Below are 15641 nucleotides of genomic sequence, written 5' to 3'. Positions count from 1 at the left end.
ATCCCCAGTGACTCGCAATCACAGCAGGAACCTTCTGGAACAGGTGGCGTAACTCCGCCCCTCCTGGAACCTGCGCTCGATCAACCCGGGACCAATAGTTATACACGGAACCAATGCCGCCCCAAATCTCCCGGATCTGCCATTGGCCTGTGGTGTCACCATGGAAATGAGGTCACTAGCAACGGGATGGGGTGACTGATGTCACAATGTGTAGCAACGACATAGAACTGCTTGCACTTCCCAGAGCCGCCTGTAGGGGGCCAAGAAAGTAAACACTTTCTATTTGGTCCCCAGAACACCTGCCAACTTTTGCCCAATGACCCCCAGCCATGCTGGGAGCATGAACATAAACGACTGGGCCCCAATATGATTGGCCCTGCCCATGTTGCACCCCTGAATCAGGACATACTGGGGAGGAACTGGGGAAACTGCATTAGTGTTTATTCCATGTTTCAGTTCAAGCCCAAGTCCTAGTCATCACACCATTGCCTGGTTGCTAGGGTGAATTTAACCATAGCAACCACAGTCACTGAAATGCCAAACTCACGAGCTGCTGAACAAAAAGCTAAATAATAAAAAATGAAGACCAATTGCAAATTATGTCAGCGTATCACTGACTGCGTTATACCATAATTATTATTATTGTCTGTGCCCATTACCAGTATCAGCAGCACCTACCTGTCCTTTCATTAGTCAGTGCCAGACCTACCTGCACCCCGTCTTGTCTCTTATTCACAGGTCTTGGTTTCAGCAGATCTGAGCGATATGTGTAGTAGTAACTGCAGTGTAAATATATAGAAACACTGGGGTGTCACCCTGTTCCAGGGGTACCCAGGGCACAAATAATCACTCACCCCAAATCCCCCCTAACTGGCCTTCAGGCTGGGCCCCCTTAGCCCATAACAAGGTTACAGATATATAGAAACATTGGGGTAACAGTCACCCCGCTATAGTTCCAGGGGTACCCAGGGCACAAATAAGCACTCACCCCAAATCCCCCCTAACTGGCCTTCAGGCTGGGCCCCCTTAGCCCATAACAAGGTTACAGATATATAGAAACATTGGGGTAACAGTCACCCCGCTATAGTTCCAGGGGTACCCAGGGCACAAATAAGCACTCACCCCAAATCCCCCCCTAACTGGCCTTCAGGCTGGGCCCCCTTAGCCCATAACAAGGTTACAGATATATAGAAACATTGGGGTAACAGTCACCCCACTATAGTTCCAGGGGTACCCAGGGCACAAATAAGCACTCACCCCAAATCCCCCCCTAACTGGCCTTCAGGCTGGGCCCCCTTAGCCCATAACAAGGTTACAGATATATAGAAACATTGGGGTAACAGTCACCCTGCTATAGTTCCAGGGGTACCCAGGGCACAAATAAGCACTCACCCCAAATCCCCCCCTAACTGGCCTTCAGGCTGGGCCCCCTTAGCCCATAACAAGGTTACAGATATATAGAAACATTGGGGTAACAGTCACCCTGCTATAGTTCCAGGGGTTCCCAGGGCACAAATAAGCACTCACCCCAAATCCCCCCCTAACTGGCCTTCAGGCTGGGCCCCCTTAGCCCATAACAAGGTTACAGATATATAGAAACATTGGGGTAACAGTCACCCTGCTATAGTTCCAGGGGTACCCAGGGCACAAATAAGCACTCACCCCAAATCCCCCCCTAACTGGCCTTCAGGCTGGGCCCCCTTAGCCCATAACAAGGTTACAGATATATAGAAACATTGGGGTAACAGTCACCCCGCTATAGTTCCAGGGGTACCCAGGGCACAAATAAGCACTCACCCCAAATCCCCCCCTAACTGGCCTACTGGGACTACAGAGTCCCGCCCACCAGAAACTGGAACCAGTGCGTAAAATGACGCCACAGGACCCCCCCCCCGCCCCCCAGATCAATGGGTTACCATAGCGACCAGGTCACCTCTCATATAAAACTCCAAAAAAGGAACTTAATGAAGTAAACACTATATATGTGGCATATAGAGAACACCCCCTAGTGATCACTGAGGGATATAACAACTAAGAAAAAAGTCTCAAAAAGCCACTAAAAAGTATTACAATTTAATTTCAATCCATTAAAAACATATGTAACCCCCTACAAATGTGGCCTAACGCATTTCATGCTTACCCGGCACTTAATCATAGGCTCCCAGACACCCCCCCCCCCCCCAGGGGTATATATACAGGGAAAGGCCAACCCCTCCCACCCTTAATTAAAAACAATTCAAAGTGCAAGTTGTCATTTAACCCATTCACCTAAGATACATAGTTAGTTTCCAACAATATGTAAAGGGTCAAATGTGCACAATACATGTTACAGGGTTACAGATAAGGGTACTTACACAACCAAGGGGCAGATTTTAGAAATAACTGTTTGGATTTACAGAATTGAGAGCAGAGGAATTTCTGTGTTTTATTTATTGATATTTATATAAGCTTGAATGGTTTCTCATGTATATAATTCACTTGAATTCTCTTTAAACTTACTCAGCGTAATTTGTCTGATTATATATAAAACTTGTTGAGAAAAACGAGTTGGATAATTGAGCTTCCAGCACCCACTAACCAGCTTGTGATCAAATACTGCTTTATTCAGGTACTTGGCTAGGAATTGCCATTTACATTGCTGCCATCTAGTGGCAAACCATAAGTATTACATGTTGGAGCTTGGTTCATCATTATGTTGGTCTGTGTATTGGGATGTTGCAATTTTTTGGGGGGTTCCCCTACTGCAAAAGGACTTTTGAATGGAGCAACAATATCATTGGCTTAATGTAATCAAGTTAGAAGGCTGGGTATGAGTTGGAGAAAGCGAAGTCCATAGGACTGTGGACATGACCTGTAGGAGGTAGGAAATTACTCTTGGTACTAAGGTGTAGGGTGATGTTCCACTATATCAGGGATCCCCAACCTCTTTTTTACTTGTGAGCTACATTCAAATGGAAAAAGTGTTAGGGAGCAAAAAAATATAATAATATAAAAAATGTACCTGGGCTAGGATTGGCTATTTGGCAGCCCCTATGCAGACTGGCAGCCTACAGGAGGTTCTGTTTGGCAATACCCCTGGTTTAATACAACCAAAACTTGCCTCCAAGTCAAAGAGCCTGCTTTGAGGCCACTGGGAGCAACATCCAAGGGGTTGGGGATCACTGTACTAGATAAAGGGTATGGGGACAGCCATGTTGGGTCACCAGATCCCACCCATGGAGACCTCATTGAAGAAGAGAGGACACCAAGGTAAGAGGCACTTCAGTGTAAGTCAGTACGGGGGAGACTTGAGCGAGTGGCTGCTTAGACTGCACATCTTGGGAATATTATCTGCCCCCTGAGATCAAGATCATTTTTTAGATCAAATCCAAGTAATAAATATCATCAATGTACCCGTGAAGAATGGATTAGAGAGGGTCCAGAGAAGGGCAACTAAGCTGGTAAAGGGTATGGGAAGTCTCAGTTATGGGGAAAGGCTGGCCAGGTTGGGTTTGTTTACACTGGGGAAGGGGCAGTTAAGAGGTGACATGATAACTATGTATAAATATATAAATGGATCATATAATAACCTCTCTAATGTTTTATTTACCAGTAGGTCCTTCCAACGGGCACGAGGGCACCCACTTCGTTTAGAAGAAGGGAGGTTCCATTTAAACATTCGGAAAGGATTTGTTACTGTGAGAGTTCCCTCCCCTTCTGGTCCGGTTGCCATCTTGGAGTCAGGAAGGAATTTTTTCCCCTCTGGGGCAAATTAGAGAGGCTTCAGATGGGGTGTTTTTGCCTTCCTCTGGATCAACTAGTAGTTAGGCAGGTTATATATAGGCATTATGGTTGAACGTGATGGACGTGTGTCTTTTCTCAACCTGACTTACTATGTTACTATGTTTTCCTGTAATAGAAATCTGCAATAAAATCTACTGGACAAATCTTGAATGAAATATTGACTATTTATAAAATAAATACAAACTAATTTGAATTGATTTGAAATATTTACAAAATATATAAAGTTTAGTGTATTTAAAAATGTTCATTTTAATCAAATTCCAATGAAATTTAATACAAATTTCAAATTTTGCATTAAACATTTAGTAATATTTGTTTTTCGCCACCTTGCGAATTTTCCTATTGATTTGTGAATTTTCTGGTGAAACGGGACAGATTTGCTCATCACTACTAATAACTACAGGTATGGGACCCATTATCCAGAATGCTCGGGACCTGGGGTTTTCTGGATAAGAGATCTTTCTGTAATTTGGATCTCCTACCTAAAGTCTACTAAAAATTATTTAACCATGAAATAAACCCAATAGGGCTGTTCTGCCCCCAATAAGGGGTAATTATATCTTAGTTGGGATCAAGTACAGGTACTGTTTTATTATTACAGAGAAAAGGGAATCATTTAACCATGAAATAAACCCAATAGGGCTGTTCTGCCCCAATAAGGGGTAATTATATCTTAGTTGGGATCAAGTACAGGTACTGTTTTATTATTACAGAGAAAAGGGAATCATTTAACCATTAAATAAACCCAATAGGGCTGTTCTGCCCCCAATAAGGGGTAATTATATCTTAGTTGGGATCAAGTACAGGTACTGTTTTATTATTACAGAGAAAAGGGAATCATTTAACCATTAAATAAACCCAATAGGGCTGTTCTGCCCCCAATAAGGGGTAATTATATCTTAGTTGGGATCAAGTACAGGTACTGTTTTATTATTACAGAGAAAAGGGAATCATTTAACCATTAAATAAACCCAATAGGGCTGTTCTGCCCCCAATAAGGGGTAATTATATCTTAGTTGGGATCAAGTACAGGTACTGTTTTATTATTACAGAGAAAAGGGAATCATTTAACCATTAAATAAACCCAATAGGGCTGTTCTGCCCCAATAAGGGGTAATTATATCTTAGTTGGGATCAAGTACAGGTACTGTTTTATTATTACGCACTGTAATCGGCCAATGGGAGAAGCTCTTTCACAATAAAACAACAACACACAATAACAATTTAATGGGTTTTTATTTTCAATTGATACTGTAGGAATACAAATTCTCTAAAAAGCTACAAAAAAAGTCTACGACTATCAAGAAGGCATCAAAATCGGTCACTTTGCAAAGACATGAAAACACCTGCAGTAACTGACACAAAAATAGCATTTTTTTTTTAGAGTGATGAAATAATTGCACTTAAACTGTCATAGATATGAAAGTAAATCACACGTACCGCGGGGGGTGGAAAAAAAAAAAAGCCAGAAATACAACTTTTTTGTCTGTTTTTAACTTTTTTTTTTTCTTAAACAAAGCACCGTTAAAAAAAAAAAACAAAAAAATCTCCGCACACAAACCCTATAATTTCATATTTACTATCTTTTTTTCTAAGATAAAATTCACTTTAAAGCCGACGATTGAAACAGTTTTTTTCTTGAACGAAAAAACAAAACGAAAAAAAAAAAAAAAAAAAAGGTACCAGTATCAACGTAAAAACGATAACACAAAATATATATATTTATATATATATTTATATATATTGAACTGCTAAAAGCTTTGACGGATAAGGCCTTGACCAAAAAAAAAAAAAAAAAAAATCGAAAAAACGGTATTTAAAGGGTTAAAAACAGCATTTTGTTTTTGTTGAAAAGGGAGTAGAAACCGACAAGGCGACCTCGTCACCAACAAACCCCCCAGCAGTGCAATATAAAAACGAACCACTGACCACATAGGGGGGGGAAATAAAACGTTAATGTCACGCGGCCATTTTGTAACACAATACACAAAACAGGAAGTGACAACTCATTTTAGTGCGAACGTAGAAAACGGTTTCCACACAACGTAACGAGGGTAAGAGAAGGCTGTTCAGGTTAGAACGGTTAGAAAACGCTTTCCGTTTGTTTGTTTTCAGGCACATTCCGTGTTGAGGCCCATTTGGGAAAAGATAACAGTAACCTAGAACCGGGTTCCCGTGGAAACCGTCATGGCTGACCTCCTTCGTCGGTGTGTCTTATTTTCAGCAATGCCGTAAATAAGCACGAGTCTCGGGTCAATAAAATGAGCTGGTAGAACCCATACGACGTTCTAGAACGTGAAATCTAGAACGTGACATCTAGAACATTGACTTTTTGGTGCTGTTTCTTAAGAATGTGAAGGCAATTTTTCACCTGACTGAGCACATATTTATATTTTTAGGGGTAGGTTTCAGCAAACCTAGAATGCCCCGGCACAGATCCGATATTAAATATAGTATACAAAAAAAAAAAACCCTCTCTGTTTTTGTATTATCGAATGATCCTTCTTAAACAGATCAAACTTTGCCGAACATGAAAAATTTTACATCTCTAAGCGATTTTTTTTATTATTTTTTTTTTAAAAGAAATTACTTCCATAGGAAGAATCTCGACTATTTCTCTTAAAAAACGTTTTTTTTTTTTAAAAGTTTTTCTACTTTTATACATCACAGTTCATATGTTCTATCTACTGACGAATGCGACCCTTCACGTTAGTGTCGTTGTGTAAAGGAGACAGTGTGCTCTGTACATCACAAATGTAAAAAATAAAAATAATAATTCGGTACAGTCTATTACAGCAGTAAAATAAAAAAAAAATAGATCTACCATTTTACCATAAGAAGAGCTGCATCGCTCTTCTCTGTAGTGTATTTAAGAACAAAATGGTGATTGTGTATTTTGTGTCTGCATTGACAGCAGTGGGGAACGACCCCCTGGTTCATATTTGGGGGGGGGGGTCCCAGGCTGTAGAATCTCTTGTGCTTTGATTTTTTTTAAAAAGCGATAGGGCACATGTAATATAAATTCTAAAACTCCCCCATAGTAAAAGCACTTGGCATAGGTGGCCCCTATCCCAGCTACTAATGAATTGTCCAAAACAAGCCTAAAGTTTCTGAACCATAAAATTAAAAAAGTCTGTTTTTTTAATGGGATTATTTATCAATTTTCAAGTTTGTGAATACGAGAGTGTCTTTCAAATTCAAATAAAAAAAAAAAAACAACTCGAATATCTTGAATTTTCAAACTGGAAATGAGTTTTTGGATTTTTTTTTCCCCCTTAATAAATATTAGACATTCGAGTTTTTGAACCGTAATTCGAGATTTAGTGCTAAAAAAAATAAAAATCAATCTCCAACGTTGATAAATCACCCCCTATTTCTGAAATTTCAATATTTTTATTTAAAAATAAACTTGGCTATTAATCTCATTTCTGGTGAGTGATTTCTAGCAAGCGGCCAATAGTTTAAGCGGTTTACGTAGGATTTCCACTTAAGGTACAGGAATAAAGTCTGCGGGTTGCCCAAAATCTTGACCTTACAGATAGAAGGGGCAGTAGGTTCCTAAGAACCCCAAACTATTTTTCATAGCAAGCTGCACTAGGTATAATCCAGACGGGTTCCCCCCTGAGAACTTCATTTAGGAACCCGGAGGACTCCTACTGGGGGGGAAGGTGTAGAACCTGCTGAGCAATCATCCATGGAACTTTCTAGATACATTTTGTTGTTAATGGATTACTACTCCCATGGTTCCGTATATACAGTCTTTGGTGGTGGCAAAACCTAGAGTCAAAAATACTTTTTGGAACCCGCCCCCTGTATTCATTAAAAGTAGGGATGCACCAAATCCACTTTTTCTCGATTTGGCCGAAACCCCTCAATCCTTCGTAAAGGATTCGGCCGAATACTGAACCGAATCCGATATGCTAGTTTCAACTTCCGTGTTTACGTGAAAGTCATGCGATTTTTGGGACTCGATTCGGCCGGGAACGTGGGTTGGGGCGAATCTGAATCCGGCTGAAAAAGGCTGAATCTTGGCCGAATTCCGAACCAAATTCTGGATTCTGTGCATCCCTAGTTAAAAGTAGTTCTATCTCAACTGGGCCCCTTGAGCCACTGCTCCATTACAGCCATGGGCATTAAGATGGCCATACACGTAAAGATCAGGTCGCCAAGCGAGCGGATCTTCTCCCTACCGGTGGGCGATATTGGGGGAATTAAGGCTAATTCGGTCATTTGGCCCTATAACAACTGGAATAGTCGCAGTCGGTTCGGGGAGCGCATCAACGAGCCGATGCGGTCCCCGATCCGACTGACTTTTTTAACCTGCCCGATCGATATCTGCCCAATTTCAGGCCAGATATCGGTCGGGCAGGCCCGTCGGTAGTGCCCCTACACGGGCCAATAAGCTGCCAAATCTGTCCAAGGGACCCATATCGGCAGCTACAATCGGCCCGTGTATGGGGACCTTTAGAATGGATAAGATTGACTACAAACGCCTTAGCCATCTAAAGGTGGCCATACACGGGCCGATTGTAGCTGCCGATATGAGTCCCTTGGACCGATTTGGCAGCTTATTGGCCCGTGTAGGGGCAGGAACGAGGGGGCATGCCCAACCGATATCTGGCCTGAAATCGGCCAGATATCGATCAGGCAGGTTAAAAGATTTAGTCGGATCGGCAATGGGGCAGTCGGTTCGGGGACCGCATCAACGAGCCGATGCGGTCCCCGAACCGACTGCCCCATTGCCGCCATTATAATTCAATTGTTTGGCCCCAGGGCCATTAGCCTACATTTTCCCCAATATTGCCCACCCATAGGTGGGGATATCGGAAGAAGATCCGCTCGCTTGGTGACCTCGCCAGTGGATCTTTACGTGTATGGGCACCTCTAGATGTTTGTTTTTGAGTTTTTGTTGCCCAAAGAAACGTTTACCCCACACACCCCAGATACAAAATGGGAACAGATAAGTATCACGGCTACACCAGAGAGAGAGTTGCCAGACGCAGCAATGCCAATGCCCGCAGGAGCCAGCAGCTTTCACCAAACCATCCAACCAAAGGCATTATGGTGATCGGTCAATATATATCTATATATATGTTTTTGTTTTTTGGTTTAAAATTATGGCAGCACTTTTTTAAGCTGGAATTCTTTTACAAAATGAAAGGCACAGTCAAGCTAGTTTGCGGAATCGCTTGGTTGGGAGAGATTAGAAAGCAGCAGGGGATTCTGGGAGGGAAAGGAGGAATTGTAAGGAATCTGCAGTGAAGGGAGGCGTTCAAAGCAGGGCCCCCCCCCCGCGCCACTGCCCCCAACAGGCACTGCAAGGCAAGGCCACTGAATTCTATTCCAGGCACAGAAGAGTTAACATGATAAAAAAAAATGACCTTGGCACCTAAACGGGTTGATTGTTATAATCTCTTACATTTCATTGGTGGGAAACCGAGAAGCAATTCGGCCAATTGTCTCCTGCGTCTCAATCCCTAAGGGCCCAAAGCGTCAAAAAAAAAAAAGAAAATATTATACTGGAAATGTCAAAAATTCATCATTCAATTTCAAAAATGGACAAAATGCTGAATTAGAAAGGTGTCAAAGCGGAAATCGTCTTTATAAATATGTTGGGGGTTTGGAAAATTGTAACCATTAAACAACCCAAATATTTTCATGGAAATATAATATTAACCCCCCAAAGTGACATTGTCTTTCAATATATAAAACGTTGTAGTGTTTTTGATTTGCTCAGAAGCTTTATGACGGGTATTTAGTGTTTTCTCTACATATAAACTCTCTCATTTACAAATATATCTTCCCACTTCCCGACGGACTATTATATTCCCACTGTACCAGTTAGTGTTCCTTTGGGCACCGCTATAAACGCTACAGACAGGAAACAGGATGTGCATGATAAAAATATGCCCCGCCCCCCTCACAAAGATCCCCCATTCTAATTTTAAATATATATCGTTCTGAAAGTTTACATAGACATTTCTAAATATTTCACCTGCGGTTTTGGTTTAACTGTTTTGCTCGGAGGAGCACAGAGAAGATTATATTTGCCTTCGTATATTACTTTTTGCAAATTTTGGTAAAAACTAAGACTGGCTCTAACCGTAATGGGAAAGCGTATTATACTAGCTGTGCAGGCTCACTTTAGGCCTGATGTTGTTTTCTCAATGGCTATAATGGGGGGGCTCTTACAGTAATTGTTTCCCTGCAGTAGGATAGAGACCTACACCTATTGGACCACCCCTTAACCAATGAGATGAAGAAAAGGAGTCTAAAGAGTCATCAAAGTGAGCCTGCACAGCTTGCTTTTACGTTTTGGCTGACTAAAGGTGCACATACACGGAAAGATCCGAGGTGGCCAAGCGAGCGGATCTTCTCCTGATATCCCCACCTACGGGTGGGCGATATCGGGGGAATTAAGGCTAATTCGGTCATTTGTACCTGGGGCTAAACGATTGGATTCTAACGACTGGAATAGGCGCAGTCGGTTTGGGGTCCCCGATCAGACTAAATTTTTTAACCCGCCCGATCGATATCTGGACGATTTTTAGGCCAGTCGTCGTTTCCCCTACGCTGATAAGCTGCCGAATCGGTCTAAAGGTCCCCATACACGGGCCTATTGTAGCTGTCGATATGGGTCCCTTGAACAGATTCGGCACCTTATCGGCCTGTGTAGGGGCAGAAACGAGGGGCCTGCCCGACCGATATCTGGCCTGAAATTGGGCAGATATTGATTGGCCAGGTTAGAAAATTCAGTCGGATCGGGGACCGCATCGGCTTGTTGATGCGGTCCCTGAACCGACTGCCCCATTGCTGCCAATATAATTCGATCGTTTGGCCTGAATTAGTCTTCACGCTCCCTGATCGCCCACCCGTAGGTGGGGATATTGGGTGAAGATCCCGAAGAATCTTAACGTGTATGGGGACATTAAGGGACCGATATCGGCAGCTACAATCGGCCCGTGTATGGCCTCCTTAATCACATCTTATTAAAATCAACAAACAGTGATAAACTTGGGCAATGACTGGAGTGGTCGCCAAACAGGGTACACTACTACTTAAAACTACTTAGAAGGTAAGTCTCAAGTCACATGTTAAAGTGGCCATATACGGAAAGATCTGCTCACTTGGCAAGGTCGCCAAGCAAGCAGATCTTCTCCTGATATCCCCCACCTATGGGTGGGCAATATCGGGCTAATTGCCCACGCATAGGTGGCGGACCAATGACGGGTATAGGCGACATTGGTTCGGGGACTGATGGGATCCCTGATCCGACTCAGAATCAAACCTGTCCAATTGAGATCTGGCCGAGTTGAGGCTACATGTCGGTCGGGCAGGCCTGTCGGGCACTTTTAGTCTTTTTGTGCCAAAAGAACGAAACAGAAATGGGAAAACTGTGCTTCCTGCGCAAGAAAATGTAAAAGCAATCAGTAAGAGAACCATATAAATAGCCGAATATTCTACTTATTCCTGATCAGCAGGGACGTGTATCATTAGAGACCCCCCAATATAAAACTCCCACTCTCAGTCAGCCCCCCAAAAAATTCCGAAAATTGGCATTTTATGGCAAAAACCATTGGGAAACCTGTGTGGATGGTTCCGGCCCGGGACGTGTCCGAGGCTAAACTCTAAGGCACTGCTATAAATGCTTTGGCAGCTCGTCTATAAAACGGCTCACAGCTACGGGCGCAACTCTTCCAGCTTAGAAAAGAGCTCACAGTTTAAAGGCTACGTTTTGTGACTTTTTGTGATACAATAAAATACACGGAGAGGGGATTAAGGCTTTTTAGGATGAGTCGAGGCCGTTAGGAAAATACGGAAAAACAACTTTAGACGCGACGCAGCTGATCTGGATTCAGACACAGTTTCTCTATCAAAGGTTCAATGGGGGAACTGCCCTGGCGATAGAAATGCACCCAAAGCCGTAGGGGAAGGGTTAATAAAAGTGATTATTACTATTGGTTGTGAGTCGGTTTATTAGTGCACTCTGTAGGGCAGAACCCATAGCCACCAATCAGCCATTGCCTTTGTTCTGCCGGCTGCATGTAGAACAATGAATGCAATAATTCTATTGGTTGCCATAGGTTACTGCCCAGTGTTGATAAATGACTCCCATTGAGCCTAACTCTTGTTCCTGCTGCAGACAACTGACAGTTGGACAACTAACTGCCGACTGTTATGGTTTGGGCACGGCCTACTTGTTTGGTGAGGTTGCTAAACCAGCCCAAGTGGGATGGGGTCATAATGGAGCCCCAGGCAGATCCGTTAGGAGAAAAACACATCAACGGGGCTGATTTGCCCCTTGTGTGATGGGATTTCCTAACTTACCCCCCTTGCCATATCGTTTGGGCAGGTCATTAGGTGGCCCTTCTGTCTGGGTAGGACTTGCAGCAGGAGAAGGGTATTAGGAGGGAATGCACTAATAAAACATTAGAAAAAAACTGGGAACATTTATTATAGTGCGTAAGCCAACATCATTGCCCATAGATAACAAAAGCAAAGATCTGATTGGTTGCTACCTCACAGGTGACCGTTTAAATCTAATTGCGGATTGGTTGCTATGGGCAGTGATGTTGGAGACAGTAAGCACGAGAAGATATGAAAGGACTCACTTAGAGAAGTCCATATTTAACACAAAAGTGCAAGAAAAAAAATTCTCTAATTTGATTGGAGTCGAGTAACTGTTGGAGTGAAATCACCAGCGATGGCCAATGGGGCAGTACTACAGGATTACTCTGTGAGTAAGTCACTACATAGAGTAAAGCCCAAGTGTTGCTCAGTGCATCAAATACATTGCAATGGCTTTTATTATCATTGGCTCTAAGCAAGAATAAAACACGTTAGCACTTCCTGGTTCTGCCGAGCAGATAAAAAGCCGATTGAACTAATTACTGGTTCTTTAAGAAGCCCCTGATAATGAGCTGCTGAAAGGAAATGACCTTCCTGTAGTTGAAAACTTTTGGATAATGGATCCCATGCCTGTAAATATATTTTTTTTTTATTGTTATACAGGTATGAGACTTGTTATCCAGAATGCTGGGGTTTTCTGGATAAGGGATCTTTCCGTAATTTAGATCCCCATACCTTAAGTCTAATAAAAAATCATTTAAACATTAAATAACCCCAATGGGGCTGTTTTGCATCCAATAAGGATGAGAAAAAGGAAATCATTTTGAAAAATGAGAATTATTTGCTTATAATGGAGTCTAAGGGAGATGGGCTTTCCGTAATTTGGAGCTTTTTGGATAATGGGTTTCCGAATAACGAGTCCCATACCTGTATATGCATGATACAGTGTTTGCAAGTTATTATATATATATATATATGGGATGTAAACCCAAAAATCTAATTCTAAGCAACTTTTCAATTGGTCTTCATTATTTATTTCTTTTAGTTTTTGTATCTATTTGCCTTCTTCTACATCCTTGCAGCTTTCAAATGGGGGTCACTGACCCCGGCAGCCAAAACCTATTGCTCTGTGAGGCTCCAGTTTTATTGTTATTGTTACTTTTTGTAACTTGTTTTTCTAATTAGCCCCTCCCCTATTCATATACCAGTCTCTCAGTCAAACCACTCCCTGGTCACTAAGGTAATTTGGACCCTAGCAACCAGCTCAAACTCCAAACGGCAGAGCTGCTGAACAAACAGTAAAATAACTGAAAAAAACTACAAATAATAAAAAATGAAGACCAATTGCAAACTGTCTCTGATTTCTGCCGGTGATTTCACTCCAATCTGTTGGGGGGGTTCATAAAATGTTTAAAAAAAATAAAAACAGGATTTATTGCAAATAAAAGCTAAGAGTCGGCGCCGGTACAGTACAACTGGTTTCTATGACTGCGAAAGCTCCGCCCCCAGGGCTGCGGTTTCTAATGATGATCTGGCCTATAGAGGAACCCCGCTAAGCGTCATGCTCCTCCCACACAATATATTTAAACATTTTCCTTTTTGGTGTTTCTTTTTTACAAGAATTTTTTTTTTCTTTTCTCTTTTCAAAATAATTTAGAGAACGACACTGTGCCCCCCCTCAGGTAGTAGAAGCATTTCCCCAGCGCCTCCCTTACATTCATCCCATTTCTCTCCCGCTTGAATTGTCCAAGCAAATTTTTGTTTTTTTTTAAGTTTAAAAAGGCTGAATTTTTTTCAAATGAAAAAAACTCTGATTTTTTTTTTTCGTTTTTGTTTTTTTTCCTCTCTCTCCGTCGCCCCCTAGAGTAGGGTTCTGCCCGGCGTCGGCGTGAAACGCGTGGCTGTGCGTTTGCTCTGCAAGGCTCAGCGGGTCTTTGCAGTGTGTCAACATTTTTTTTTTTCGATTGTTTGTGTTTTTTTTAAAGAAATAAAAGTCTCTCCGAGCGTTACCGTTTCACAGCTACCAATGAGATATAAACAGAATGAAAAAACAAAAGACTTGACTGAAACTTGCTGGGTGAGACAGAGGCACCGCCGCTGGGTGTTGAGGTTAAGTCTGTTTCCATTGCGCAGGTTTCTGTAGTGTGTAGGTGGGTGGGGGCGGCCGCGGGGGGGGGGCTCATTCTTTCACCAGCCGGTAGATGTGATGCTGCGCGCCGTGCTCGCTGTTTGACACCTCGAATACACACGCCATGCAGAGCAGCGTCTCCTGTGTGTCTCTGTTTGTAACCACCTGCAGAAAGAGTCACGTCAGTCAGAGCTACAGGCGCAACAGGGGGGCCCGACACGAACTGCCCCATCTCACTCACCCCCCGCAACGCACTGTGCCACCCTAACCCGCTCCTTCTCCAACCCCACCCTAACGCGCCCCTTCTCCAACCCACACCCCACCCTAACCCGCCCCTTCTCCAACCCCACCCTAACCCACTCCTTCTCCAACCCCACCCTAACCCGCCCCTTCTCCAACCCGCACCCCACCCTAACCCGCCCCTTCTCCAACCCGCTCCTTCTCCAACCCCACCCTAACCCGGCCCTTCTCCAACCGCACCCCACCCTAACCCGCCCCTTCTGCAACCGCACCCCACCTTAACCCGCCCCTTCCCCAACCGCACCCGACCCTAACCCGCCCCTTCTCCAACCGCACCCCACCTTAACCCGCCCCTTCCCCAACCGCACCCGACCCTAACCCGCCCTTTCTCCAACCGCACCCGACCCTAACCCGCCCCTTCTCCAACCGCACCCGACCCTAACCCGCCCCTTCTCCAACCGCACCCGACCCTAACCCGCCCCTTCTCCAACCGCACCCGACCCTAACCCGCCCCTTCTCCAACCGCACCCGGCCCTAACCCGCCCCTTCTCCAACCGCACCCGGCCCTAACCCGCCCCTTCTCCAACCGCACCCGACCCTAACCCGCCCCTTCTCCAACCGCACCCGACCCTAACCCGCCCCTTCTCCAACCGCACCCGACCCTAACCCGCCCCTTCTCCAACCGCACCCGACCCTAACCCGCCCCTTCTCCAACCGCACCCGACCCTAACCCGCCCCTTCTCCAACCGCACCCGACCCTAACCCGCCCCTTCTCCAACCGCACCCGGCCCACAGCTTCATGTCTATTTATAGACCCGAACCTGCCCCGCCTATGACATCACTGAGGGGGCAGGCACGCACAAATAAATAGACACCGCCAGACCCGAAAGTGGGGCCCAGCTGGGTCACAGGTGGGGAGGGAGGCAGAAGGGCTCGACCCACACCCGCCTGTGACCTGCTTTTGATGTTGTGTTGCTGGCCCGAACCCACTTGCACATCACTACAGCAGACCCCATGGTCCTGGCCCCCCCGACACCCAGGAGCCCCTGCGGGGTGCACAGTATAGCTAGTTTGCATGGGAGGGGGTCAGGTTCAGGAATGGACTTCCAGCAGATGTGCAGGGCATCACTATCATAAATAG

The 15641-nt window shown here is 44.2% G+C and overlaps 1 protein-coding gene across 9 annotated transcripts in view; it reads right to left on the bottom strand.

The window, feature by feature from the left end:
- Window positions 1-13462: 13462 nt before the first annotated feature.
- The window catches only part of tead1 (TEA domain family member 1 (SV40 transcriptional enhancer factor)), a 111760-nt gene continuing 109581 nt past the window's right edge, over window positions 13463-15641 (bottom strand). For 8 of the 9 annotated variants that reach the window (XM_031900407.1, XM_031900408.1, XM_031900411.1 and 5 more), the window contains one exon: window positions 13463-14425. In XM_031900407.1, the coding sequence (XP_031756267.1) occupies window positions 14312-14425 (114 nt within the window). In that variant the 3' untranslated portion in view covers window positions 13463-14311. The remainder of the gene's footprint in view (window positions 14426-15641) is intronic. The other variant, XM_031900409.1, reaches the window with a different exon arrangement.

This window comes from Xenopus tropicalis, chromosome 4 (assembly GCF_000004195.4).
Source record: "Xenopus tropicalis strain Nigerian chromosome 4, UCB_Xtro_10.0, whole genome shotgun sequence".
Classification (NCBI taxonomy): Eukaryota; Metazoa; Chordata; class Amphibia; order Anura; family Pipidae; genus Xenopus; species Xenopus tropicalis.
Note: the sequence above shows the minus strand (reverse complement) of the source record. Positions and strands in the feature narration are given on the sequence as shown.